Source organism: Rhinolophus ferrumequinum, chromosome 7, assembly GCF_004115265.2.
Source record: "Rhinolophus ferrumequinum isolate MPI-CBG mRhiFer1 chromosome 7, mRhiFer1_v1.p, whole genome shotgun sequence".
NCBI classification, from domain to species: domain Eukaryota; kingdom Metazoa; phylum Chordata; class Mammalia; order Chiroptera; family Rhinolophidae; genus Rhinolophus; species Rhinolophus ferrumequinum.
The window spans coordinates 5,615,475-5,643,110 of NC_046290.1; the positions used below are offsets into that span (position 1 = coordinate 5,615,475).

The 27,636-nt window shown below is 42.7% G+C and overlaps 1 protein-coding gene across 3 annotated transcripts in view; it reads right to left on the bottom strand.

Moving 5' to 3' along the window:
• SEMA5A (semaphorin 5A) overlaps positions 1–27,636 on the bottom strand; it is a 430,801-nt gene that overhangs the window by 83,056 nt on the left and 320,109 nt on the right. For all 3 annotated transcript variants that reach the window (XR_004423500.1, XM_033110202.1, XM_033110203.1), the window contains one exon: positions 8,049–8,256. Coding sequence is in view for 2 of the 3 variants with exons in the window: in XM_033110202.1 (XP_032966093.1) it covers positions 8,049–8,256 (208 nt within the window). In the remaining variant the exon portion in view is untranslated. The remainder of the gene's footprint in view (positions 1–8,048; positions 8,257–27,636) is intronic.

Consider the following 27,636-nt stretch of genomic DNA (forward strand, 5'->3'; position numbering starts at 1 on the left):
GCACTTGCCCAGACAGACCAGAGTCAGTCAAACAATTTAACGCGGGAGTGGAAACAGCCCTATGGGCTCCTTACCTCTCAGACAACGTAAAGTTGTTTAAAGGCAGAAAAGCAATTTCTTATCAGGCCAGTTTGCTTTCAAGTATGAAATTCATCTGGGTAAAGAAGGCAAAGCACACATACAAGAGCATTTTGATTTCTTTTCCTTTATTTTCCTATTTCTTTTGTGTTTGATTTTGACTTCCAAGTAGAACAAAGGAAAATTCTGAAACCATGCCTCCAAAAGACTGCCGAGACTAAATGATGACCATTCACTAGCCGTGCTGGCCGAGTAGGACCTACATGAACTGACTATAACACGCAGGCAGGAAAGGAAAGGGACCATCTTGCACTGACTTCTTAATAATTGCCAGACCCACTACTTAGTCTCTGTCGTTTTGTCCCCAGTAACGTACTGAATACCTTGCTCAAAACTGCACACCCAGCAAAAGGCTAATCCAGGATCCAGGTGAACCCAAAGCTCATGACTTTTCCATAGGCAAGCTATTTTGCAGACACATGGCAATGGTTATTTCCCTAAAACTTATTAATTCATTGGACTGTGCTGCAAATAAAATCTTAGGGGAAGCTCCGTGTATAAAAGTCAAGTACTACTGCTCAGGATAACTCAGTACAAGGACCTGGGGCTGACGATGGCTGCAGCCCAAGCTTTCCCGTGGAGTTCTTCACATAGTTTTAAATTTGGGAACTCAACAGCGGGAGGCCTGAGAAGTAGACATTAAATAATGAAGCTTCGTGTCGTGGGCTCCATGGTTGTGTTTCTCCACTGAATTACAAAAGGTGGGTAATTATACTGATTTTCAAACTTTATCTGATTGACCGTTTGGAACCCAGATGGCCATTTAGGGAACAGAAACACGCTCTTTTAGGAAACTGAACAAAAAACTGAACCCCAAACTGCTGGCTGGCTAATGTAATAGCTAAGGAAAGCTAACACCTATACTACTGGGTTTGACCTATGGAATGTCTTTAGTGCACTTTCTTGTTCTTAGAAAAGGAGTCTCCATTGTAACAATCACACAGTTACATGAAAATATTTGGCCAAAGAAGAAAAGAAAAAAAATGTACTCGTACCATGTTTGTAGGGGAAGAAATTGAGCCCTGGAAAAGGCAGGGGCATCCGATGGCATCTCTACAGGCGGCACTCATGTATTTATTTTCTTTGCTTTTATGGTCTACATCAGTCAAACTATGTTTATATCACCACCAAAGGTGGACTTACCATGGAGTGAAAGAAGCTTTTACTCCCTGAAATTTTTAGTTCTTTATTTCACAAGGCCCTTTAAGGCTGTGCAATTGGCCCTGGTCATTGCGTATTTATAATTTCCTATTCTTGTCCTTAGTGAGAACCCCTTCCAAATGGTATAAGCTTCAGGCTCCACGACACCATTTCTCCTTGATTATTACGGAAAAATGACATCTGTTTCTTAAGTTACTAGTCAGGTTCACGCATATTCATGTTTCGCCTTCTGCACATTTTGTCTGTTTCTTGTCCACTCTGCCCAGGACCTGGGGTGTTAATGTGTGACTTTGCTGGAAGACGCCATGTTCCAGCCCAACCCCCCTGAAGCCCCTCTTACAATGTGCTCTTCACAGTCATGCGTAATTAGCATGTTGGTGAATGTACTTTGTCTTTGCCGCCCTCTATGTTTTTCAGTAGTTGCAATGATGACATACACAGAATGGCTTCCTTTTTTCAGCGTCTATCATGTCACACGTATGTTCATACCCATCGTCTGATGGCTTCAGAATAACCCACTGGGTGAATAATCCATTGAATAAGGATGTCAAAACTCGGTGATTAATTACTTTACTGTTGGAAACTTAACACTGGAACACTGGTTGTGGTTCAGCTGTAACTTCATAAGTAAGTGGACAGGGATGTGCGGTTGGGGGCTTACGTCCTACTGTGGCCCAGGATCGGGCTGCAATGACAAATCGATTTGGGGACAAAGTCTACGGCTATTCTAAGCCTCTTTGGCTCGAATCCACAATAGATATTCAGGAGATTTTATTTATGCCAGAATTTCTCATTAGACTCTGAGCCCCATGAAGACAGGGCCAGCACTGCCTCATCCGTCATCTTCCACTCAGGGCCTGTCTGGGCGCTTGGCATATGTGAAGCTCAATAAATGTACTAGAAATGAATTAACTAAGGAAAATGCGCAGCCTTTAGAGACGACGCTGAAGCCAACACAAACAAAGATTCAAGACACTGAGATGTGGAAAATATGAAATTCCTTCGAAGGGAGAATATTTAGTTTGCAAACTGGGTACTTGTCAAAACGGCTTTCTGATTATTTATGTGATTCACTATCGAATGGCTAAAGTTGTCCTGGTGTCGGGCCTGTGGGGATCCTACAATGTCTCCCTGTAAGTTGTGTCTTTCTCTCATCAGATAAATGCTGTCTTCAGAGAACATTTAATTAATAAAGGTGCCAACTAATTAGCTCCACCTTTGAAAACTTTGCCCTTTCAAGGAACAAATGCCCTAATTTCCATACTAATTTTCTGAATGCGGTGTTGATTTTTTTAACTAAATGACACTGTGACAAGATACCCATTCACAAATAGAGCGCTTGTATTTTCCTCACTGGTTTCATCTTTCCCTCCAGTTTTAGAAAGCAAAATGTAAAAGGCATGTTCTTCTGTTTTATATGTAGGCTATGATTCTTCCAGTTCTCAGCTGTGCTTTTCTCCCCAATTAGTTTATATATAAAGAAAAAAATAAAACAAAACAAACAGCTAAGCCCCAAGGGTTTTCAATCCCTTGGCTAACGCTTTATATCACTACACTTCTCTGTAAAGAGAGTTTAACTGTTTCACAACAATTTAGGTTTTCTTTTTAGGTTTTAAAGTAAGATAGCAGAGAGGGAAGAGGCAGACTCTCCATGTATTAATTTGATAAATATTTACTTGGCCTGTCTGAGGCCAGGCACATGTAGGAGGCGGCAATGAAACTGGAAAGGCAGACAGTGGCCAGCCTTCCTGAGCTCTGCCGCTGGAGGCTGATTGAACCTGCCCTGGCATGCGGTAGGCAGAATTCATTTCTGTTCTATAACGGATGGGTCTTTGGATACTCTCTCTCTGATTCAGATCCATCCCTTATCTACACAATGTTCACTCTACAGTCTGACAGGTTTATCATAACCGTGGTGGGTGTCAAATAAAAAACTAAAGACTATATGAGTTAAGTGTCTGAAGGGTAGAAAATACCATGCTATTCAGAAAATATTAGGGCATAAGTTAATTTAGGTAATTTCATAATTAATTTATGTAACATAACCCCTAATTTTATAAATCAATGTATATCATGTCTTAAGACACATGCACTCATTCAAAAGACATAGATGATGATATTCTCATTTAGGAGTCAGCAAGTGACAGCCTGCCACCTGAAGTTTTACACCGTGTACGGGAATGCTGTGCCCTGGCACTCTGTCCCCGCTTTTCATGTCCCCGCATAGGGCAAGGCTCAACCACAGCTGACCTAAGTTTTGGCAGAATGCCCTGGGATCCTCCTGGATCCTGGCACATGGGGTAAGATGAGGAGCTGTGTGTGCAAGGCTGCCTCCCTGCCACCTGCCTCTGTTCCAGGGAGGCTGTCATGAGACTTTCCCTTGCCTCTGGGTACCAGCGTTTCAGCCCCGCCTGCCCCACCTGCCCCACAGCTGCAGGCTGTGGCCCTAAGCTGCGGCACCAGTTGGTTCCTGAGCAACCTGGCACACCGGTTCTCGTGCTGCATTGTCACCTGGCCCCTTTTCTTTTGGTGTTGTCCTGCGGGAAAAGGCCCACGGGTAGCTGACACCTCTTCTGCTCCTGCTTTTGTTGTCTATGAAAGTAATAAACTGTCTGGATCCAAAAGTGACTTGTGCTGTTCGGTGCGATGATTCTATGAGCCTGACCGGCACACAAGCACGCCTGGTCCTTCTGATCTGCGGCTGCTTCCAGGCTATGAGGTCGGTTGCGTTGTCGCAGCCCAAGCCATACCGCCCATGAGGTCCACATGTCTTCTGCCCGGTTCTTTACAGAGACAGCTTACCCACCCACTGATCTAATTAACACACAATCCTTAAGATGACTTAAGAGTCTGTGTCAAAACACTCCCACCATCACTCCCCCTTTCCGTAAATTCTAGGAGCTGCCGCCTGTCACACCAGTTGGAAGTCTGCAGTATTTCCCCAGGCAGAGAGGAGAGGGAATACAGTCTGATTTTTGGACACGACTATTACAGCCCAAGTCCTGGGACCATTCTTTCCTCCCTGAGGCAGTGAAAGGGGGACTCTTCCAAGTCCCTGCCAGAGGCCATTTTTCTGCGAGTACAGGTTACGAGTTTACCTTGGTTTTTCCACCAGGCGGGATGCAGGCAGAGGTTCTTAGCTGCTCCATCCTGTGCATCCCCAGGAAGATTTTTCCCACTTTAAAGACCTCACGCTGCTATGGAGGAACCCCAAATTGCACCAGGTGCAGATGGTGGGGGGGTGCCCACAGGGTGGCATCAGGTTACGTACCTCCCATTGTCATATGCTGTACCCATATCCTGGCCTGTCCTGATCCCCACGTTCCTCTAAATTCAGTAAATGTTAAATCACTTTATGAAACCAGTACATGTATGTGTAGTAAGTCCTCGAGTACAACGGGACACAAGAGAAGGAAAAGGTCCTCTTGCTCTCCACACCCCCAGAGGGAGCCACCCATTCTGATGAGCTGGATTGTTTACATAATTCCCCAGGCTCTTTATTAAGTGGTTTTGCCAAAAAAAAAAAAAAAAAAAAAAAGCTAAAACGAAAACTTTTATTATTTTTTGAGGTCAAACTTGACTAAACTGTATTTTTAAAATGTTCTCTCAAAATAACTTTCTGAGGACAGCTGCGTGGGGTTAAAGCATGATGCTGCTTGTTTGTTCCACGTTACAAGGCGCGCATGCACAGACGGGGTGGGAATGCGGGGTTTCGGCCTCCTCTGAGGCTCCTGAATCTAGAACAAGTGCGGAATGGAGACTCGTTCTAGAAGAGCTCCTTCTGGTCAGCTGGATCGAGCACAGTCAAGAAGAAACTAATGGGAAGAAGCCTCAACCGGTTGCCAGTAGACTTGCATTCGGCCTGTCCTGGTTCTAACCAGCTCAGGCTCTCAGTAACACACATGCAAAGCGCCATCAAACAGGTCGTCCCTGTAAAATCTGACCACGAGCATGATGTCCTCATTGTACCACGAACGTGATATCCTCACTGTACCAGGGGCAGCGCAGAGAACCAGATAAACCCTGGGCCTTGGTGGCAGAAAGTCCCAGCTCTGAACCTGGGCTTCATGGCACTTGAGCTATGTGGACTTGGCCAGGTCACCAAAAGTCTAAACCACCATTTGAAAAATGGAGATGTTAGGTGACTTTACTCTCAGGGTATATGATTAAGTGGTGATAAAATCTAGCACACTGCAAGATACATAAAAGAAACTTGTGAAATGGTATCAATTATTATCACTTATAAACATATTAATAGATATCCAACTGTGTGTTGCCTTCGAAAAACATTAAAAAAATGACTAATGTGAATATGACTTGGAAAGAGACAGGTAACTTAGTTAAGTTCTATTTCTCTTCTTAACCACTTCAATTCATTCATAAAACTGATTTACTAGAAACAAAATTACTTACATTCTAGTATAAAAAATATATTTAACGAAGACATTGGTAACCACTTGTTACTCAATTGTTATTCTGTTTCTATTCATTGTACTTCTTTAAGCATATTTCTGAAAAGTTAAAATCGTATTTGTCAAAGAAAAAAATATACTGTTTCCCCATAATTCTTCCAAAAAACAAAAAATCTGGTCATGTAGATATTTGTTTCTTAAAAATGGATTATTTTCTCCAGTTAAGTTTAACTAAGGTGGGTTTTCTGTCTTTCTGTAGAAAGAGGATGGTCGAGAAACATATCAGAAAGAATCCAGTGAAACTCTTGAATTAAATCTTTAGAATTTCTTTTCTCAACTGGAATATTTAAAGGTAAAATACCACTACCCCAGCTGAGTGTAGGCACACAGAAGCCACCATCTAGCGGTTTACAGTGAAGGTATAATCTCTCGCTGCTTCCCTCTGAGCGAGTGAACAAGTAAACAGCAAGGAGATTCAGCTCTGGGTGTAACTGTCAAATCTCCTCCCTGCAGGAGCCTGATGCGGACAGACAAGTGGCCTTCTTCTCCCTGACAGAAAGAAGAGACTGTGAGCTCCTCTCTGCCGCTGTGCCTGATGGCAGCAGGCTCCTGTGGATTCATGACCGGGGTTGACATGCAGCTGTAGAAGAGGCAAGAGTGGGCACGATGACACTTGGCTTCTCTGATCTGATGCAAAACTTAGCTTCCTAATCTCCAAGTTGCTGAGCTCCTGTAACCCCGGTTTAGGGGAGGAAAGCACCATGAAAGGACGGATGTTCTCATGCTTGGCAAGCCACCAACGCTCATTCTGTCACTAGAAGCACCTGACATGTACCTGTGTCTTCCTGCACGTTAGCCTGTGTCACACCCCCAAAGCTGTCACTGGGATGGAGTTATAAGACTGGTGCCCTTCTAATTGTATTCTCAATTGTGATGGGCCTGTTGGCAAGACCCCAACCCTCCCTGTCACCCACTGGGCAGAATGATTCCTGCCCTAAGTTAGTCCTGCAGGGAACACAAATAGGGACAAATTTTAAGCAGCCATTGGTTAAAGTTAGGATAAAAGGAGCTACTCTATAAAAGATAGCTGTTCATAAATATCACTCCTTGGTATAAATGCTCACAATAGCATTTATTAGCTGGGGGTCCCTAATGTTACTTCTTAACACTCTGATAGCAAAGGAGGCCTGATAGTATAGACTTCATTTTCTAGAATCATCCAGAAAGGGATATTGTAATAATTTTTATTATCCACAAAACTTTCCTTCTGCATAAGATTACCCATTTTACAGAGTTCTTTTGATCCTACTGCAACTCACATGTGTTAGATGAGAAAGTGAGGTTTCCAATACTTCTGTTTCCAGGGTAAGAAACAGCACACGCAGGTCTGAAATGTGACCCTCAGCCTCAGAGCCCAAAGCTAGAGCCTTTGGGCTGCGTTGTCTGAGAAACAGTGATCTGTGTATGGTGTTTGTGGGCAATATATCCAAGCATCCATTTCTACACCGAATCTGCACTGATGCACTGCACTGGGGAATGGAGTCAGTAAGAGCACTGACACACAAGAACATTGGAGATTGTGCATTCCCCAGGGGCAATCTTCGGGGACCAGGCCATGTACGAGTATGCAACACCCCAACATTAATGTGTGTGGCGAATACAGAATCTTTCAGTTTCCCAAGCACCTGGGCCTGCGTTTTGCCAAACTGAGCTTCAAACACCATTGTGGTCAATAGTCGACACCCCAGGGCAAAGGCGCAGACTAGCCTGGGTGGTGAGAAAAGGTGTGAGGGCACTCGGCTTCCCTTGTGTCTGCAAGAATCCCCTTCACTTTTCCTCCTCCTGTGGTCTGTGTGATGCAGGACAGCAGCGCGAGGACTGCCCAGAAACGGGGTGACCCGTTGCTTCTTCTGGGGGGGATCAGCTTTGTGCTAAGGTTATGCACACTTCACATCATTCTCTGTCTGATATATATCCAAATTTATGCACAGACACACACATACACCACACAAATGAACAAAAGTCATTTGCCAGATTAACGCAGGAACACCAACTATCAGTGTTACCGCCGAGCGTCATAATGCACTGAGTAATTTCCTGTGACCCCGACAGCTGCTCACAGAGTTTATAACATGGCTCCTTCTCCATGGATTCTGCTGGGTTATTCTCATCACAGGAAATCAGTTTGCATCAAAACTCCGCATCCTGGGATGCGGGACTCACACCGTCATGGTCGCTGTCATCCAACCTCAGTGACTTCCAGCTCCTGTGCCCACTCTCTGGTGGCATATCTATAAGGGGCACCAGTGCCCAGGATGGATCCCGAAACAGACCTACCTGCGCGTGCGGTGGAAATGGCACCTTTTCAGCAGGATCTTGGCCACGTGTTCCCGCAGGCCCACGAACAGGACGCTCTGGCTGTGAAGAATTTGCAGGCTCCTGATGGGCTCCCCCCGCCTCTCGGGGAAGAGCTCCACCTCTTCCAGCAAACAGCTGCCTGCGGTCTCAGTCAGCGGTGCCCGCACTTTCTTAATGGTGCCGTAATCTGCAAAGGCAGCGGGAAAGGAGAGAAACAAGGTCAGAGGGAGCCACAAGGCACCCATGGTTCTCCAGCCTGGCTGCAGAGAGAATCTTCTGAGGAGCCTTTACAAATGCTGACGCCTGGGCCCCACCCCAAACCTGTTCAATTGGCAGAGCTGGACCCAGGCGCCAGTCCTGTTCACAGCTGTCAGCAGAGCTAAGGTGCAGTTGGAAGAGAACTACCAAGCCTCGTCCTGCTGCAAGTCTGGAGGCCAGAGCTCAGCTGAGCTTCCTGTGGCTCGAAGGAGCAGCTTTGTACCTTCCTGTGGGGAACATCAGGTGAGAGGAACTCACAAGAGACAGTCTGGGGTTCCTAGTGTCAGAGAGAGGGGCTGACACTGCCATGCCAGCAGGGCAGACCCCAGGCCTCAGGCAACTGCCAAGATGCTGCACTCTTTCCTTCCTGCCCGGGAAATATATCCTCCTTGGTCTCTCTTCCTCCCCTGTCTAGATCACCTCCTTCTTCCTTCTCTCTGATGTTCTGCCTGGGGACGCTTTCCTTGGTTTCAACTCTCCAAGTTCTTCTTTCATGTAAACATCCCTTCCTGACCTGGTCTCCTCCCATCTCCAGGTTTTCTGCTCACTGCGTGTTTCTGTTCACTTTTTTATAACCTTGGCTAGAAGCAATGCCCGAGCATGAGTGTCTCCTGAACCAGGTAGATGTCCCAGATGGGCTGTGAGGGCACGAAAGAAGAGTCCTTTCAGCCAGGGAGGGGCCTGGCATGGTCTGTGCCATGGGTCAGACACAGATTTGAAGCTCTGCTGTCCCCGTGTACTGTGGCAAGGCCCCTGCTGGCAGCCCACACATCCTGGGCCTGAAACCCAGCCGAGAGACACGTCTCAGAGCCGTCATCAGTTACACAAACCATCCCAAAGGCACTGACTGAATAAAACCCCTGGGGGTCCTGAGTTCCCAACATTCTAGCTCTCATTCTGCAAACACAGAAATGAGGGTGAAGTGTTATCTAAAGCCAGAAGTAAGTTATGAACCTTAGGCTGTCTGGCTGCCCATCAACCATTAATCTCAGAAGACTCTGGACAGAAACTTCTTCTCAGTTTTCTGTTTCTGTGAAAGTCCTCAGAGTCTGAAGACATTTAAAGATACATATACAGACACATATTATCCTCGATTTATTAAAATATATATATATATATATATATATATATATATCTGAAACATCTCCAGTGAACATGTATTTATCATGAACTGACTGTGTAATAATGTATGCAGTATTAGTAAACCATTGCTTACTTTTATTTTACGCTAGCTGGTTAAACATGTTACTTTTGAGAAAGTTCAAGCATAAACAGAATTATGCGGATGGTGCAATGTTTAAAAATGTGGTACCTGGAGCTGTGTGTGAGCACGAGAGATTGGGGAGCAGCCTGGGATCAGGGCAGCAGACATTTTAACAAATGCACATTTCATAGACTTACGTGTGCAAGAAAAGTTGTATGAGTTTACTGTGTAAGTCAACTTTATTTTAACTTGGAGACCACAGTGCCCAGCTGGTGGGAAATCCAGCTTCAGAGATTTCTGGCTCTACCTGCCCGGCATAGCGCAAAGCATCAATAAACACACAGCACCAACGTAATGACGGGTCACAAGATGGAAGTTTCGGGGAAGGTGACTTTAGCGCAGATGTCTCAGCCACAATACCCTAACAGGAGGTCCTCACCAGCAGATGGAGGTGACAGACTGTCACTTCAGAAGGAGTGACAGGCCAGAGCTTTTGGCTGCCCTTTGGGACATTATGACAACAAGAGACATTGTCTGAGCCAGAGGATAGAAAGGGACCGCCACCACCCACAAAGGCACCTATGAGAGCTTAAGTAAGAGACTTCTGGGGTGAAACATTTTATAGCAGTGCAGGGTGGGGGTGGGGCGGGGTGCCAAGGAGATGGGAGCCCAGCTGGAGAATCTTCACTGCCTATCTATTGTTACACTGTTTGCATGGGAACCATGGTTACGGAACTAAATCCTACTCAACAGTGTGACAAAGACTCCTTGCTGTTGATTATTTCTTTTTGATGGATTGTTACGTGAGGAACCTGCCCAAATAATAGTTCGAACGTCAATAGGCTCCCAGGCATTTCAAATTTTTAAGCAATCGCAGATAAAAGCCCCACATTTTGAAAGATCTTTAATAATTTGATTCAAAAGAAATAACTATCATTGATCATAACTTTTCAGCATGTTTTCTGCACATCTGCATCTGCTTTTCCAGCTGACTGGGTTCCAACAACACTGCAGGGCTTAGCATTTCAGAGAAGGGTACTCCTTGTAGACTTGCCACCTATGCCTCAGCTGGGTCCTTCACACATGAAGCATCTGGTCACATGGGCAGCCTCCTGAAGCTCCCCCGCCCCTTGGCACCAGGGCCAGCACATCTGGAATTCACCTCCCCCACAGCCTTGCAGGAAGCTCTGTTTCCTGGAAGCCTTTTCTTCTTCAGCCTGCACATTATTCTCGCTCTGTGCCCACAGTTACCCTAGTAGAACACCTCTCTCACCGGGATGTCCCCAGAATACTCCCTCTACTCTCCTCACTGAGTCTGTGACCACACCCCTCTCCTGCCTGGGGACCCTCTGCATGAGGTGCCACCTGGTACCAGTACTGAGTTATCCACGGGCTGCACCTGGCCTGAAACCTCATAATCTCCAGCTCCTCTCTCACCTTTGAAATCTGGGTTTAATTCAGACTAGCCACATTCCAGGGTCCAGTAGCCACATGACGTTGTGGCCATGGGATTGGACAGCTTGGAGATATGCAGAGGTGTCTCAGTGCAGCCCTGGAGAGCCAGGTGCCCACGGGACCCCCCCCAAAGCAGACAAACACAACCCACAACATGACCAGCTTCATTGGACTGCATTTCACATTGCACGTTGCCATATGATTTCCTCTGAAGAAATGCTCTTCCTCCACAAATATTTGGCACTCCCTGCCCTGGGCTTTCTATTGCAGGTAAGAGGCTGCAGGTCTTCAAAAGTTAACTGAGGGCTCCCGATAACCCAGCTAGTGAGTGCAGCCCTGGTATCGGATGCTGGTCCCTAACTCCTCACCTGCCCACAGGCAAGTGACAGATGTCCTGTGAGAGTGAATGCAATTATTGTCAGATCATTTCAGAACCTATGCACCTTTGTCTGACACTTTTGACCATAGGAAACCATTCTGTCTCTCCATAGTCTGTCCTGACAGCAAAGAAGGCTGATAGAGAAAAAGTGGAATCATTTGAAACGTGGTGTGGGAGGAGAGCTCTATGGGTACCCTGGGCCACCAGGAACAGACAAGTGGGTCCCAGAGCAAATTCAGCCTGAAACATCACTGGAGACAAAAATCACAATACTGCAGCGGTCCTATTTGGTCTTACTTCAGGCACATTACGAGAAGGCGGGGTTCTTTGGAAAACACAATAATGCTGGGAAAAACAGCAGGCAGCAGGAGAGAGGAAGAAAATATCAGATGGACTGAGGCCGTCAGAGAAGACACGGGTGGGAGTCTGCAGGAGCCGAGCAGGGCGGTGAGGACAGGACATGGTGGACGTCACTCATCCACAGGGTCACCGGGAGTCGGAGATGACTGACTAATGGCACGTAATACACATAACCTAGTCCCCTCCTGTTGCAGTGTAGCTTCTGTATCACTTTGCTGAGAAAACTAATGACCCTGACTGATCTCCCCAACAGAAAGGTGGAGGGATGTGAGCTTTCATCACCCACAGCCTGAAGCATCATGGTAAAGCTAATACAAAACAAGAATAAAAACTGATATAGTCATCCACAAATTAAGCTAACATGCAGAAGCACAGGTAGATAGCTGGATATACACAAAGGACAACAGAACAGCCTCATTTTCCTAATTCAGTCTATTTTATGAATCTAACAAGGTAAGTTCTTGGGGACAATGAGTGACACCGTTGGTATGGTCATCTCTCAATGCAAATCATCTAAGATCATTTTGTTTTCTAACCTGCAATTCTGAACAGTCACAGGACATTAGGGTTGGAAGGGACCTATAGCAATATTTTAAATTTTACAGGTGAGGAACGCAAAGCCCTGAAAGGTAGAGTTACAAAGATCAGACCACTGGGCCAGAATTTAGGTCCTCTTCATATCCGTCAAGTGGTGGTTTCTAAATCTTCACAGGTGTTTTTGTTTTGAAAGTATGTGCAGGATAATATGCAGTCCCCACAATGTGCGACGGTAATTGTATGGCTGAGGATTTCCTCAAAGATCAGGTGGGCTGATAAAACAGTGTATTTAATAGTAGCTGTTATTTGAGGCAAAGATTAAGCCATGATTTATAGACAGGTGCTTATCTTAAAGAATTCAAAGCACAGATAATTAATGTACAAGTGGGGCCAAGCCAGGGTCGATCTGACTTTTCTATCACGCCTGGGGCTTTCATTTCCATAAGCTCAGGAAGCAAATAAGAGAATAATCTGATAAAAACAAAATACTTTCTATTTCAGTTCTATTTTTGAAAATGTTTAAGGTGACACAAGATTTGTGCAAACAAAAAAGTTGACAATTAAAACAAGACCCTAAAATCACTTATTGCTATGTCTATGCAATGTAAGCTCCATATAATGTAGCATCTAATGTACAGAATTCAGTTATTAGTGGTTGAAAATGAAACCTATGTTTGACTCTGGGGGAAAACAGCTGCCATTTTTCTAAGTTTCAATGTTCATTTTACTAACTGACATGGATTTAGTTGTTTTAACAAGATTCTGTTTTGCATCTTGATAAAGATGGTTAAGTATAATAATCTCATTTGGTATGAAAATATGCTTTATAAGAAGACAAGGACTGTTATGGGCTGAACTGTGTCCCCCCCCCAAATCCATATGTCGAAGTCCTAACCCCCAGGACCTCAGAATGTGCTGGATTTGGAGATGGAACCTGCAAAGAGGTACTTGAGTTCAAGTGAGGTCACATGCATGGGTCCTGGTCCAATATGACTGGTGTCCTTACAAGAAGAGGGAATTACAAGAGACATGTGTACCCAAATGTGAGGACGCATCGAGAAGAGAGGCATCTGAGAGTGGAGAGAGGCCTCAGAAGAAACTAAACCTGCCCACAAGTTGACCTTGGACTTCCAGCCTCTAGAACTGTAAGAAATAAATTTCTGTTGTTGAATCCTCCTTGTCTGTGGTGTTTCGTTATCTTTGTTATGGCAGCCCGAGCAAACTTGCACAGGGCTCCAAGGCAAGAGTAAGAAACAGAAAAATGGATTTTGTCATCCAGATAATTTGTTCAAAGAAATCTCAAAAGTAGACTGCAGGTTATTTTCCCTAAGATATTATAACTCAAATTCTAATGCAAAAGTATTACATGTTTGTCTCAATTCTTTTTTTTTTTACCTTGTATGATTACAACATAAGATTCACATTAACAGACTAGTGTTTTTCACATATTGACATTTATTTCACTTAATGTCTTATACAGATGGTCCTGGGTTATAAAAGAAGCAGGAGATAATAGTGGACGTGTAACAGTGTGGAAAATTGATGCATTTTGATAAACATTATACAGTCATTCATATGGTGATCTTTGGGGGAAAAGAAGAGAGAGCTAATGAGTGCTCAAGAATGACCTGTCAAGTGTCTGAGGAAAAGGTCGCGGATTATAATTAATTTCTTTTTGGAGGATCTGTAGAACTTTAGTTCACCAAAATTCAAGAGTTTATGAAAAAATCCTTTTGTAGGAAAGAAAGGAAGGCAGGAAGGAAGCAAGCAAGGAGAAACAGAAGGAGGAAACAGAAACATGGTCAGCTCAATAAAACATTCACTTCTGCTATGTATAAAATAATTTTTGATTTTTCAAACTTGTATATAATTGGAATTGCCATCTGCAATTCATGAAAGCTTAAACAATGAAACAAATAACAAAGTGAAAGTCATTATACTTTATGAGTATAGTGACTCCAATTCAAGTGACCTTGAGAACCCTGAGAAATGAAAAACGATGCAGAGACATTAATTCTTCTAAGAATAGCATCCTGAAGCACATCCAAAACACAGAAAAATATATGTATTTCCTGTAAGGTGCAATAAAAAAAATGTATACACAAATTTTAAGAAAGGAAAACTGTATTAAAATTGTAATACTCAATATATACCGATAACAAAAGATGAATACAAGTCATGTTTGACTTCTGCAATTACAAGAGGTACTCAAAGTGGTTCCCATCAGCGTCCAGATACTTCTGATTATGTCAAACTACCGCTTGAGCATAGATAACATCTCTTAAAATGTGTATACATTTTTTTGGCACCCTGGTGTGTGTGTAACATATATGTGCATGTGTATGTGTATGTATATCTATCTATCTATCTATCTATCTATCTATCTATCTATCTATCTATCTATCGATCGATATATAATGTTTTTGTTTTGTAAGATAAGAAAAAAAGTCATACAAAGAAACAAACAGAGGGCTAGTTCAGGAAAATGTGACAAGAAGATGCACGGGTTTTTGCAAAGCACAGGTCAGTTAAATCTGTTCCCTTGACACTATTTTTCTTTTATCACTTCTCTAAGATTCATTATGTTTTAAGAATTTTTTGTTAAATTTTTGAAGGTTTGTTATTCAGCTTTCTGTGTGCTAAATCCAGTACAAGAAATTAAAACTGTGAAAGGGGCAAGTGGCAGTTCTGACAAGGGTTACCTGTGACAGGGCTGGTGAGCCAGTGCAGACCCTGGGCTGCTAACATGGCAAGCTAAATTACTGTATTTCTGATTGTGCATTTGACTCTGATCCCCCAACACTGTATCCGAGAGCCATTTTTAGGGTTTGTCTCATGAAGCCAGAGGTACTGCAGCAAGAGAGAAAAACCTTTTGTATTTGCATCAATTGCTGTTCCAACCATTATCTTGAGGTAATGATGAAATGCCCTCTTCCACTCACTGGGCAGCACGTTGCCATAGCAACAGATCATTACACAAAGTTCATCAATTCAGCCGGTCTTTACCCCAAAGTAGCAGACAGCTAATATGTTACGAAAGTTCTTTCTTTTAACTTGTAATTGAGCAAATGAATCAAATTGGTCTTGGCACGGGGAGCTCAGCGTTACATTTCTATAGTGAAAGGGAATTAAAAGAAGAAAATAGGTCTTCTTGGCTAGTGTATGCCTGAAAAGATTTTAATTAACTTGGTTTATCAGATTCAACTAATGGCTTATTTCCTTCCCCAAGAATTTCTCAACCAGGTTAAACACCCTAGTTGTAAGTTATATGCAATATTCTTTTATCCCAAAGTATCATTTTAAACCATAGTCCTGCATCCTCACCCTCGGCATATAAGCTCCAAGGAGTCAGGCACTGGGGGACATAGCCTGCCTCGTGCACTGAGGTCTCACTGTAGTCTAGAACAGTGCCTGGCACACAGTAGGTGCTCAAGCAGAGCACATGATCCAGTGTGTGTCACGTCTCTGTGTCTCCTTCACCGTGGGGCCCAGCTCACAGGTCCTGGGCCACACAGGGAGCTCATTCATGCAGAGAGCTTGGGTGGGGCCTGGCACACAGGGTGCATTGTATCAAAACTTGCTATTATTATTTTCTTGCTACTTTTAGCTTATGGATTCTGAGCCCTACTCAAGGTTTGTCCAAATGAGCAAGCTCCCTGCCTGTCAGTCCTCCCACACATAAAGCAGGAGGGGAGATGGCAGCTGTCTTACAACATTCTCCACTGCCTTGCTGAATAAAACCTCAAAAGCACCTCTCAGTCCTCTAAATCATAAGCTGGTGTCTGTAGGAAATTTACTACTGACTACTGAAGTTTCCTGTGAATAAAAACCATATTACATTTAAAACGAGAGCACAATTAATAGAGTCCCCTGGGTATCTTTTCTAAAGCTCTCCTCTAACCCCACTGCTTAAATCTAACTCTCATCATTCTGCTAAGGAGGCAATTCAAGTTTCCAGAAGAAAATTACTCGCCGTAGATTTATTGTACCTCAATTACAAAACAGCCACCCAATTGGCAAAGTTGGCAGCCCTTCTCTGACAGTCTGACAGGAATACAGCATCTAAATTACCCTCTCACCCCCAGGGGTGAAATTTATACTGCCTCGGATTCCATTAGGTGTGGATTGGGATGGCTGAGAAAAATCTATGCTAAGCACTTTTGTACTTCTGTAACATTAATTTAAAAGAAAAAAGAGAGCTCTTTACTCAATGGGATAAGAAAATTATTGTGTCATTTTTCTGAATTGCTACATTATACTAATGATGAACCAGTGGCTGATGTTTCAAGCTGTTCGGTAGCTAGAGTTTTCACACTTTCTTCTGGCATCATCTTGTTCATTCTTACAGCTTCCACGTGATCTGAGGTTTCTAGTCCCAACCCAAACCTCTCTGTAGCTTCAAAGGATTTCCAGCTAACTGTCAATCACTTGCTGCTATGGGGGACCGACACACACCTCTGGACCTCCGCATATCCAGAACTGAGCAGTGTCTCCCCTTCGGCCCAAATCTGCCCATGCACGAAATCCTGAAGTCATTTGTTAGGATGAAAACTTCAGTTTCATCCTACTTTTCAGCTTCATCTTCTGTCTCTACACTCATAAGTCCAGCTAAGTTAAATTTTTCACCTTTTAGAACATGCATGTCTTTCTATATCTGCAGTTTTTGCATAACTTGTGCCTGCTCCCAGTAAGATCCATCCATAACCTCTCCAGCAGGCAACCATCTCCCGACCTCCCAGGAGCCAGCTCCCTCCCCTCTCCTCTGTCTGGCAGGGGTGGGTGGAGCCTGTCTGACCCTCCTAGTCTAGGAGTCTAGGTCAGTGTTCTCACGTCCCTGTGTCTCCAGGATCCAGAGGAAGAAATGCTTGAGCGCTCATGTGGAAAGGATGGGGAAGGATAAGCCTACACTTTTCAATGATAGACCTTGAAGGATGAGCAGGCATTTGCCAGCACAGAAGGAAATGAGAGCATGTGAGGGAGGGTGTCCTAACCAAAGCAGGGAAAATTAAGGACCATGGCTGTGGACATGTACGATTAAATGTTTCCTGGAAGGGTGGTGCATTGGGTTGGAACCAGAAAGTGATTGTTGGGAAACAGTCCAGTGTATATGTGTTTGTGCAATGCCGCAGACTTGATTAAGGGTGGTAAAGTGCTGAGCTCTGCAAAACGCTTTGGTCAGCAATTTGGAACAATGTAGCAGAGTTGACAGTTCTAACACCCTGTGAATCAGCAACTTCAGCTTTCTCACCTATGGACCATGAACGGGTTACAAACACACTGACACAGGTCTCCTCCACTGATGGTGGGCACGGGCAGCTTTGCCCTGCTAGGTTGGTCCCCCATAGCAGCAGTGACTTGACTTCCTCAGTGTGCCATATACAGAATGTCATTGTCTATGGTTGCCATGATCGGGAAGCCCTGCCCCGGATAAAGTCCTACACGGGCTCCAGGACATGTGACAAGAACACATCTTGGTGGCACCACTTACGAGCAGTAAAATACTGGAAACCACCCAAATGCCAATCAACAAGATTACCTTGGACATTCAGGCAAACAAGGGAAAACTGTACGGCAGTACAGATGAAGGGACTTTAGCTGCACGTATGAAGATGCATGAATCACTCATAGAAATAATGCTGAACACAATTTTAACGAGTACGTCTCAGGAGAACATACATAAATCTATTTACCTGAAGTTTAAAATCATATAAAATTAAGCTATGCCATTTAGGATACAAGTACGGGGGAATTAGAAAAGAAAACAAGGAGATAATAAAAACAAAATTCAGGGTAGTGGGTGCTTTGGGGCAGAGGGCATGGGTTTGGCGTGGGACACAGAGGGGCTTCAGAACGTCTGTGCATTTCTGCTGTTGGACCCGGCTGAGGGGTAAACGGGTGCGCCTGTGAATTACTCCTGATACCTAACACATCCATCTAAAACGGTTTTACGTTTGTAGCCTCTAATTCCTCAGAAAAGTCTTCTTAAAAATGGAAAACTACTATAAGAATGCAGCCCCTGACCTTTGTGAACTTACCCTTTCCCTGGGTGTGCTATCTTCCCACATAGACACTTGCACATGATGTGAAGCTAATTTTAGATGCAAATATATTAAAATAGGAGTGAGTAGTAAACAGAAAACGGGCATGGGTATTTAATAAGGTATGCACCTTCTATTCCCTAACAGTCCTCTAGGGTCGTAACAGTTATTCTTTGGAGGACATCCTGAGATGGAAGCCAACTCACTTCCCCTTTATCCACCCTGATGACCTCCATATGGGGGGAGGGTGTCAGGAAGGGGGCACCACATGAGACAAGGGTTGGAATTCTGTTAGGACCCTACTAAGAAAGAGTGAAGGATAAAGGGAGAGAAGAGATAACTAGGTTGACGGTAGAAAGCTGCCTGCTCCTCAGTAAACCTTCCCGCTCACCATCGAACCTTCTACAATGTCTTCTGGTTATATGTCTCATTCTTTTTAAACATAATCTGGTAAAGGAGCTGAGTTTGTGTCTAACACCTGGAGAAACACATTCCATCTGAGCACAGACAGGATTTCGTGAGCATAATCCCAGGAATTAATTAACAGAAATTATGGGCGGGCTGCAGACTTCCAAAGGCATGAAACTGGGAGTCTGAAATAAGGAACCAAATAGCCACGGGACAGGAACGTGCCAGCTGGCATCCAACGGGCAGTCATGATGCGTGTCACTAAACGTTCCTGTGCAGGGAAACAGGCTTGTACTGTGACAGGGTCCTGAGACGGAGCTGAAATCCTCAGCCCCTAAACATGCCCCATGCTCATGATGCAGACCCAGGCCCCGGGCTTGCTGGCATCAGTGCTGACTGTCCAGTGTGGCTCCCTGAACCTTCTCTCGGTGCACACTGGCTTTTGATCTATGTGCCACCCCAGTTCGGTTCTTACTCACACAGAAGGCAAATGAGCCTTAACAAAAGTCACTGTTTCTCCCAAACTCGGATTCAAGTGGCTGAGGGGTAGCCCGGTCCCAAAACCAGTTACACATCCTCCAACCATGAAGGCCACAGTGAGGGTCCCAATCAGAGAGCAGGAGACAGACGACCAGAGAAGGCCGAGGTTGGTGCCTGGAGATGGTGGAGGACCGACCACACGGCACGTGGATGGTCCTCTGATTCCTGGGATGTGATGTGGCAGAGGATGCAGGACAAAACTCAGACGCTGGAGAGGATTGGAGCTCAGTCACAGAAGGAAATGTCAAAGGCCCTGTCACTAAAACTGGGTAAGACGTCAGAGCCCAGCCTGGACAAGATGCGCTGGCACTCAGCCCGTGCCCTCCTGCTCCTGGCATTCTCTGTGCTCAAGGCCAGGGAGCCCCAGAATCTGAGGACCCAGAGGAGCAGGTCAAGGACCCATCTTTGAGAGTTAGAGATTCCTGAAGACAAGCGTTCAGGTGAATCCTCAGGTCAGGAATTCAGCAAAGACCAAGACCACTGGCTCATAGCCAATCCATGCAGAGAAATTCATGCTGCCCACAACTGTACCATATTTCCCCAAAAATAAGACCTAGCCAGACAATCAGTTCTGATGCATCTTTTGGAGCAAAAATTAATATAAGCTCTGGTCTTATTTTACTATAATATAAGACCGGGTCTATAATATAATATAATATAATATAATATAATATAATATAATATAATATAATACCAGGTCTTATATTAATTTTTGCTCCAAAAGATGCAGTAGAGCTGATTGTCCTACTAGGTCTTATTTGGGGGGAAACACATACATTTAAAAATACCAACACTGAATAATCTATGCAATTTCTAATTGAAAGAAAAAAATTATATTTTAACTTAAAGGACATTAGCTCCTTGTGAAGATTGCCTTTAAAGACACTATTTACCAAGGACAAGTCAAGGCCTCTGTGGTTGAGGTGATTTTGCACTTGGAACCAGTGTTCTTTTGCTACGGTCAAGGTTTGATTTTAGAAATTATTTACCTGACCATATCAATAAGGACCTAAATGAAGTTCCTACCCTGATAATTAATTTTTGAGATCACTTTCAATACTACGAGTGAGAATTGTTTTTATTATTTCAAAATCCCATAAATGTATTTGAGTATTTGGGCAACTCGTGAAAATTTTTCTATCATTGGTACAAATACATAAAAATGGAGGCTCTAAAACCTCCTGTATGTTCTGGGATGTGAAAACCAACTTCTACTAGTCTTAACTCAGGATCCCCTAAGGGAGTTTTACTAATTGCTGACAGCTCTCAATATTTAGCCTCACATGTTAGTAATGCTTAACACATATTGCAAGTTAAAGAAAGAAATCTCCTTTCTAGAGTAAATTTTCCTTTCTCTCAACTCATTTAATTCCTCCAGTAAAACAAAACAGAACAAAAACAAAAGAACAACAAAAACAACAACAAAAAGCCATATTTAATCAGTTTCCTTATATTCAGTTGGAGTTCAAGAGTTAGACTAAAAATGGGTAACAAGAACTGCCCTTCTGAGCATTGTTTCAATCTCAAAATGCTTTAATAATTTCAAACAGAGTTAAGCTTTTGTAGTCTTCAGTTTTTCATCTTTATTCATAACTAGAGTGAATGTCAGTGGCATTCCCATGTGAAGCTGGATCCTGAGATGCCTCTGAGGCTTGTCTTCATTCTTCCAGCTCCCATGAGCACCCTCCCTTGTCACTGAATTCCTCTAGGAGAGGCATATCTGTGCTGTCTGCCAGGTGATCTTAAATGACCATCTCTGTCTCACAAGTTCTAAGGATTGTGTGGGTTTTTATTTTAATACCCAACCCAAGTATCCTAACAAAACTTTAAAATTAAGCATGGAAGAAAGGAAAAGACCACAGAGGGCTGCATGTCCCATCTAATCATCCAGCATTTGGGATTTACTAGGTTTTTCGAGTATAATTTGAGTTTGAGCTCTGGTATCTATAAATGCCCCAGGACATCTCATATTATATTTGAGTTTACATGAAGGTAAATCAGATAAATTCAAACTTGCAGGGTGCCACATTCAGTACTAATAAAACTGACGTTCTTTCTTACAGTGATAGAAGTTAGACTTATTTCTTTAAAAGTAACTTCTTTTACTACTTAGTTGATTACATGCTCATCATGGAAGAAATAGAAAAACCATACAGAGCTTAACTATCCAAGCTTAAACACTGGTAGCACTTTCACTCTTTAATTTTTTTCATAAAAAAATAATCATCAGACTGTATTGGACACAGGAAACACTTTCAGTTATATTCAATTTGTAGACTCAGATCTACCACAGTGGCCTCTAAGGTAAAAAATATATATATTTTATCTATAGATAGATGATAGATATAGATAAAATATCTTTTAAGACGAGCATTTTGGATGAAGAGGAGTAGTTAACAAGTGTTAGTAATAATTGTAAAATACATTTAATGTATTCACCACAATCAGTGAAATGGATGAGAATGGAGAGGCCATTTAATTGGAAGTTTTATTACCTATGAAGACTATGTTCTTAAGGTCAACAAGAAAAATCTTTTTGTAATAATACCTGCAGATTCATCATCAAGTAGGTCTTCTCATAACTGAATTATCTGGGATGAAAATATCTGCTAAAACTTCTTATGCAAGTTCCTCAGTTACACGCTCCAGTAACTGGTCCTCTCCATCAGACTCGCTTGATGAAGTTGTCATGTTGAAAGTGATTTGAATGTTCCTTTGCAGGACTAGAGATCTGGATTTCACATACAACAAAGCCTGGGGCACTGGGTGGACATTACTCAAATCTCTTTGGAATTATGACATCATCATTTCACGCAGGAACAATAATATACTAACTAGGTTTTTGTATAAGCAGGAGGCCAGCCAGTTTGGGAATTGTAGACTATTGTGCTTAATTCCAGGAACTGTCAGGAAACCTAAAATAGTTGTATCAAAACTGCACTAGGCAGAATTTATATGAAAAGATGGGTACCATATCGAGAAACAGTTTGCATTTATTTTCTCCACACTGCTTTACTACCTAGGGCAACTTTCAATCAATCCTGATCATGTGAAACATGAAAGAAGAAGGTAGGAAGATTTACATAACTCTAAAACAAAAAAAGGCAGGAAGAGAGAAAGCAGACCAAGAAGAAAAGAGTAAAATCAGCTGCTCCATAAAAGTAGAAATCAACAATTTCACATTTAAAGTAAATTGAGATATCTACTAATTCATAGCTTATAACTTCATATTATTCTGTGGTTGGAGAACTAGGCATGAGCTACTAAAATTATTCAGAGAACTCATTTAAAATGAAACACATTAAAATACAAGAATTTATGTTCCTATATTTAGTTTTAAAACAGAACAATTAGTTGTGTTTATGCCATTTCAAGTGGTTTGGCATGTATTAAATTGTTTTCAACAGTAGACTTTTCATTTTAATTGGGCCTGACATCAACTAATACTAAAGAACTAATTTTGTTCATTGAGTTCAGGACACAGAAATGTCAGGGGAGGCGGAGGAAGCCAGGCTATGCTTCACACTTGGCTGGAAGACCACATGCCAAGTGGAAAAGTATGCCCCAGCTGAATTAGTAGCCTAGGGCTGCTGATGTTGACTACTATATTCTGGATGGCTTAGAGCAACGGAAATTTATTATCTCACAGTTCTGGATACTAGAAGTCCGAAATCAAGGTGGCAGGGCATGCATGCTCCCGTGAGACTCTGGGTAGAATCCTCCTTTGTCTCTTCCAGCTTCTGGCAATGGCTTTGCAATGTCTGCCTGCTGTCACATGTCATTCATTCTCCCTGTGTGTGTCTTTCTCCTCTTCTAAGGACACGAGTCATATTGGATTAAGAGTTTACGTTACTCCAGTATGATTTAACTAATGACATCTGGAGAAACCCTATTTCCAAATCAGGTCACATTGTGAGATACTGGCAAGTGAGGGCTTCAATGTATCTTTTGGTGGGGACACAATTTAATCCATACACCAGATAACTGGGATTTTCCTACATTGCTATTATTCACTGCAATTATTCTCAAAACTCATTAAATTTTATCAAATATGCACTTAAACTACACAAGGTTCCCTTTCAGCCTTTGGGAACCCTTTACATAAATGGGCTCATACAGAACAACGCCAAGCTGGGTTTAGATTTCCAATTTCCAATGAGAAGGGCAGAATTTGGAGTGACTATAAACCATCTTTCCAGTGTAGTATTCTCAGAATTCAATGCTTACTTGTGACAAATTGCAAATTGATTATAAATCCTGAGGGAGATAATTGTTAGTAATGGCAACAGTAAATGAATTACTTAATTTTTGGTGCCCGAAAGGGTCTCCCTAGGGTTTCTCAAGTCTTACATACTTAGTCCAAGGGAATGCTGAGGCCTGAACCTCACTCAGCTGTCTCTTCTTCCTCTCTTTAGAAAGGGAGCCAAAAGGCTTGAGAATTAAGTGCTGGAAAAAACTACACGTAGGGCTATAAAAAAGTCAGGGATGGGGTTTGAGCTTTTGTTGAGCTAGTTGCCAACTGTTACTCTTACAGAAGAAACTTCTGGACTATATAGGAGATTGCTTATTTGCTTTTTCTATAAGCTCACTTTAGAAGCATTACCAATTTCTGTATTTTAGTAATGATTAATAGCAAGTTACAATAAGAACGCTGTGCTCTATCTGGAAGAGAAGAAAGACAGGACAGGGTGGAGCCACTGGTTGTACTTTGCTCCTGACAAAGCTAAACGGGAGATGACAGGCGTCAGTTCCGGGCTCCCAACTGTACCAATGAGGCATCTCCTTCCTCTTCCCTCTGGTTCCGCTGACCCTGACCCCTGGTGCCCCTCAGGACCTCACCTATTTGGTGACCCCTTCTCCTGTTCCATCAGTCTCCCCTCTCAGTAAGAGTCCCATCAGTAGTTGTAAACATAAAAGCCATGTCCACGGGGTCTAATCTCCACTGAAGATGGTCAAAGAGGGACATTCCAAAGAGCTAACATCCTTAAAAGTGAATTTCAGTCTTTACCTGATGCCTTTTGAAAATCATTAAACACAATGGATCTCATTTGTTACCCTTAGAAAAGACTTCTTAACATGGAAACCCTTGCTTCCTTCTATTCCTTCTTCCTGCTTTATGTCCCACCCCCAACATTTATTGTAATTTTATTTTGTTCTCTCTCTCTCTCAAGCTTCTTGAGGGCAGGGAGTCTGCCTGTTGTGTTCACTGCTGAATCCTCCCCCAGGAATCTGACACCAAAACCTCAGTTTTCTCCCTTCTCAGAACAGGCTGTCGGCACTTACGCATCTGCCCAAACCAAAAACAAATCAGGAGTCTCTCTGCATCGTACCCATTCCCTCCCCTTACATACGTCCAGAATATATACTGAACCTGTCAATGTTTCTCTATAAAAGTGACCAAGGGACGTGATTCTCAGACTTTTTTCATTGTCACTACAGCAGAGATTTTTCACATTTTTTTCTGCAACAGTCCTCCTGCTCATGAGATTGGAATACTAATGATTGCATGTTTGTTTATGTAATGCATGTATGTCTATATTTTATACACAAACATAACATTTCTTTTGTCCCTCAAGAACTAATTTGTGCCTCCTTGGGGGAGATATCACCAAGGTGGGCATATGTGACTTAGTCTACACCCCCACCTGTCTGCTGGCCACACCTGCCACACGCATCTCCTCCTGGACCTCCTTTATGACTGAAATAGCCTTGATCACCTTCATTATACAATTACGACACAATGACATGTTACCACAATGCCTATTAATTTTTATGTAATTGACAAATCAGGCAGCAAAATCACACCAACATTGTAGAAAGACATTTGACTCTGATGTTTACTCTGTTTCTACCCCTGCTGCTACCCTCCCATTCATTCTGCAGGAATAATGGACAGTAATCCTTAAAAACATTTATCATTTCATGTTACTTTCTTTCTTTACACAATTTTCAGATCAGTTGTTGTTGTTATTATTATTACACTTGGATTAAAATCTTAGTTTCTTATCGTGGTCTATAGAGCATACACCATCTATCCCTGACTCGGTTCATAGCCATGCACCTTTAAAGGGCCTACTCGAGTCTCTCCTTCTGCAACCGCCTGGGAAGTAGAACGTGAAGCAAGGATTGAGGGCTAATGCATTATTAGGGTACAAACCCAGGACTATGTGAGTGAGTGAGGAAGAAAGGGAACGGGTAAGATGGGGAGTGATGCCATGTGAAGTGTTACCAGAGGGCCACTTCCTTTATGTTGAGGATCAAGGGACATCTGCTTGGCTACCTGGAAAAGCTTTCTCTGAACAGCCCATTGGAGGGAAAAGGAGAAAGGAGATCTCTTAGTGGGTACCATCCCACGCCTGCCTCCCATTGGGAATCCCTTGCACTTATGGGTTGCATCTCCAAGCGCCTTTAGCATCTGCTTCAGAAGCCAGGTCCCGCTCCAGTGGCAGGAGGAGCCTGGCCACCAACTGGACAGCATCGGTTGGAAGAACTTTATGGTCCTGCCAAGGAATCGACCAGCCATGGTGGCAGCTGAGACAGAGCAAATGGCTGAGGGTCCAGGACAGCAGATGGCCAAGGGAGTCTGAGGAGGTGCTTAAGACACGCCCAATTCACAGAACTTCTCTATGCTGTGAACACACTGTCACTCTGCCAACTGTCCGAACACTTACCTGCTGTCATGCCCTAGACACCTCAGTTTGTCTTCATCTGAAATTAAAATGAATTCTCAGTTCCCCACCCATCCTTTTTCCATGACTTCCCTCTTAAAGTTTTGGTTCTGATTTACTCCTCTGGCTAGAGATCAAGGTTTTCTGTTTTTGAAGTAGGAATCACAGATGTTGTAACCCTATATTTTCCACGTGCCTTTATTTTTGAAGGACGATTAGCCTAGACTAGAACTCTTGAATCACAGTTAATTTTCCATATATGTATGTAAGAAACAATTATATATATATGTATATATATATATATATAACAATTATATATGTATATATATACACATATATATACATATATATGTGTGTGTATATATATTATATATATATATATGTGTGTATATATATATATATATATAAAATTCTTTTACTTGAAGTCTGGTATTAAGTGTTCCACTTTATCCCACTTTCTTTCTCAAAGCTTCTCTATCATTTGTTTGGCTGAATCTAGCCAGTAATTAGTCTTGTTTTGTGTTTATAAAAAAGACCCCAGGTATACTATTGCCTGAGATTTTCATTTTGGGGAATAACTGCCTGTTCTTTTGATTCTTTATTGAATATAATATTGTTGATTTACATTTTCTTTTTCTTAGAATATGTTAGACCATGCTTCACAGAGTTATGCAGCTACAGAGTATTCTGAGACCACCTACCTTTTCTTTTTCATTTGTAGGTATTTTTTCTCCTGAATGCCTAAATAATTCTTTCTTTATCCTTGGAATTCAAAAACTTAACCTGGCTACACTTAATGCTCATTTATTCTGCATCAATATTGTTCAAACGTGGTGTGCTTTCAAATTTGCCGATTCATTTCTTCCTTTATTTCAGGGATATCATTCCTGGTACCTTTGCCTGTCTCTGCCCAGACCACCACATTTCATTAGAGATAATTTATGACCACATTTTCTTTAGCCTAATACATATTTAATCATTCTGAATTAGCTTGCTGCCTCTTAAAGCACTTTCTTTCAAATCAAGTCACAGCTCTTTTTCCTACCAGTTAGAAAATCATACCAGCAACTACTGAAATAAAGAGTAAGCATGTCTGATAAGCTCATGTTGGATAACAGATTTTGCATCTGTATCACAAACAACTGGGAGCCAATCACAATGCTTGTCAGTGCCTAACCAGAGAGAGCAGCAAGGTGCATCTCTTAGAGAGAGACTCTAGGTCAAGAAAACCATTATTTCATTTACAATAGCTTTACTTAAATATGGTCCAGAAATGCACAGTTTTATGTTCCCTGAGAGCCTCTCAGAAATACCAACTCTGCACTGAATCAGAATCTCATGGGGTGGGGCTTGGGAACCTGTATTTCCACGTGTCTTCCAGGTGAGTTTTATCCACGCTAAATTTGAACAAACAACGGTCTAAAATAGTGCTCTAGAAATAATAAGGGTTCAAATTAAGGGAATAGATAGTTATGGAAAAATAAATGATGAGCGGGGGTAGCAGAGGATTCATATCTACAGGACGTGGTGCCTGAATAAGAGCAAGACAGAGAATATGGGAGAAGCATCAGGGCTGGGCAATGAAGATATTCATTCAATTATAGACACACTGGAATTGAAACCTGCAAAAGAAGAGCTCTCCTCCTAAATGTATTAATCAGTGTCATCAGAGATAATTGAGAAGTACCAGAGCTGGGTTGAGGCATAAAATTCCTGTAGT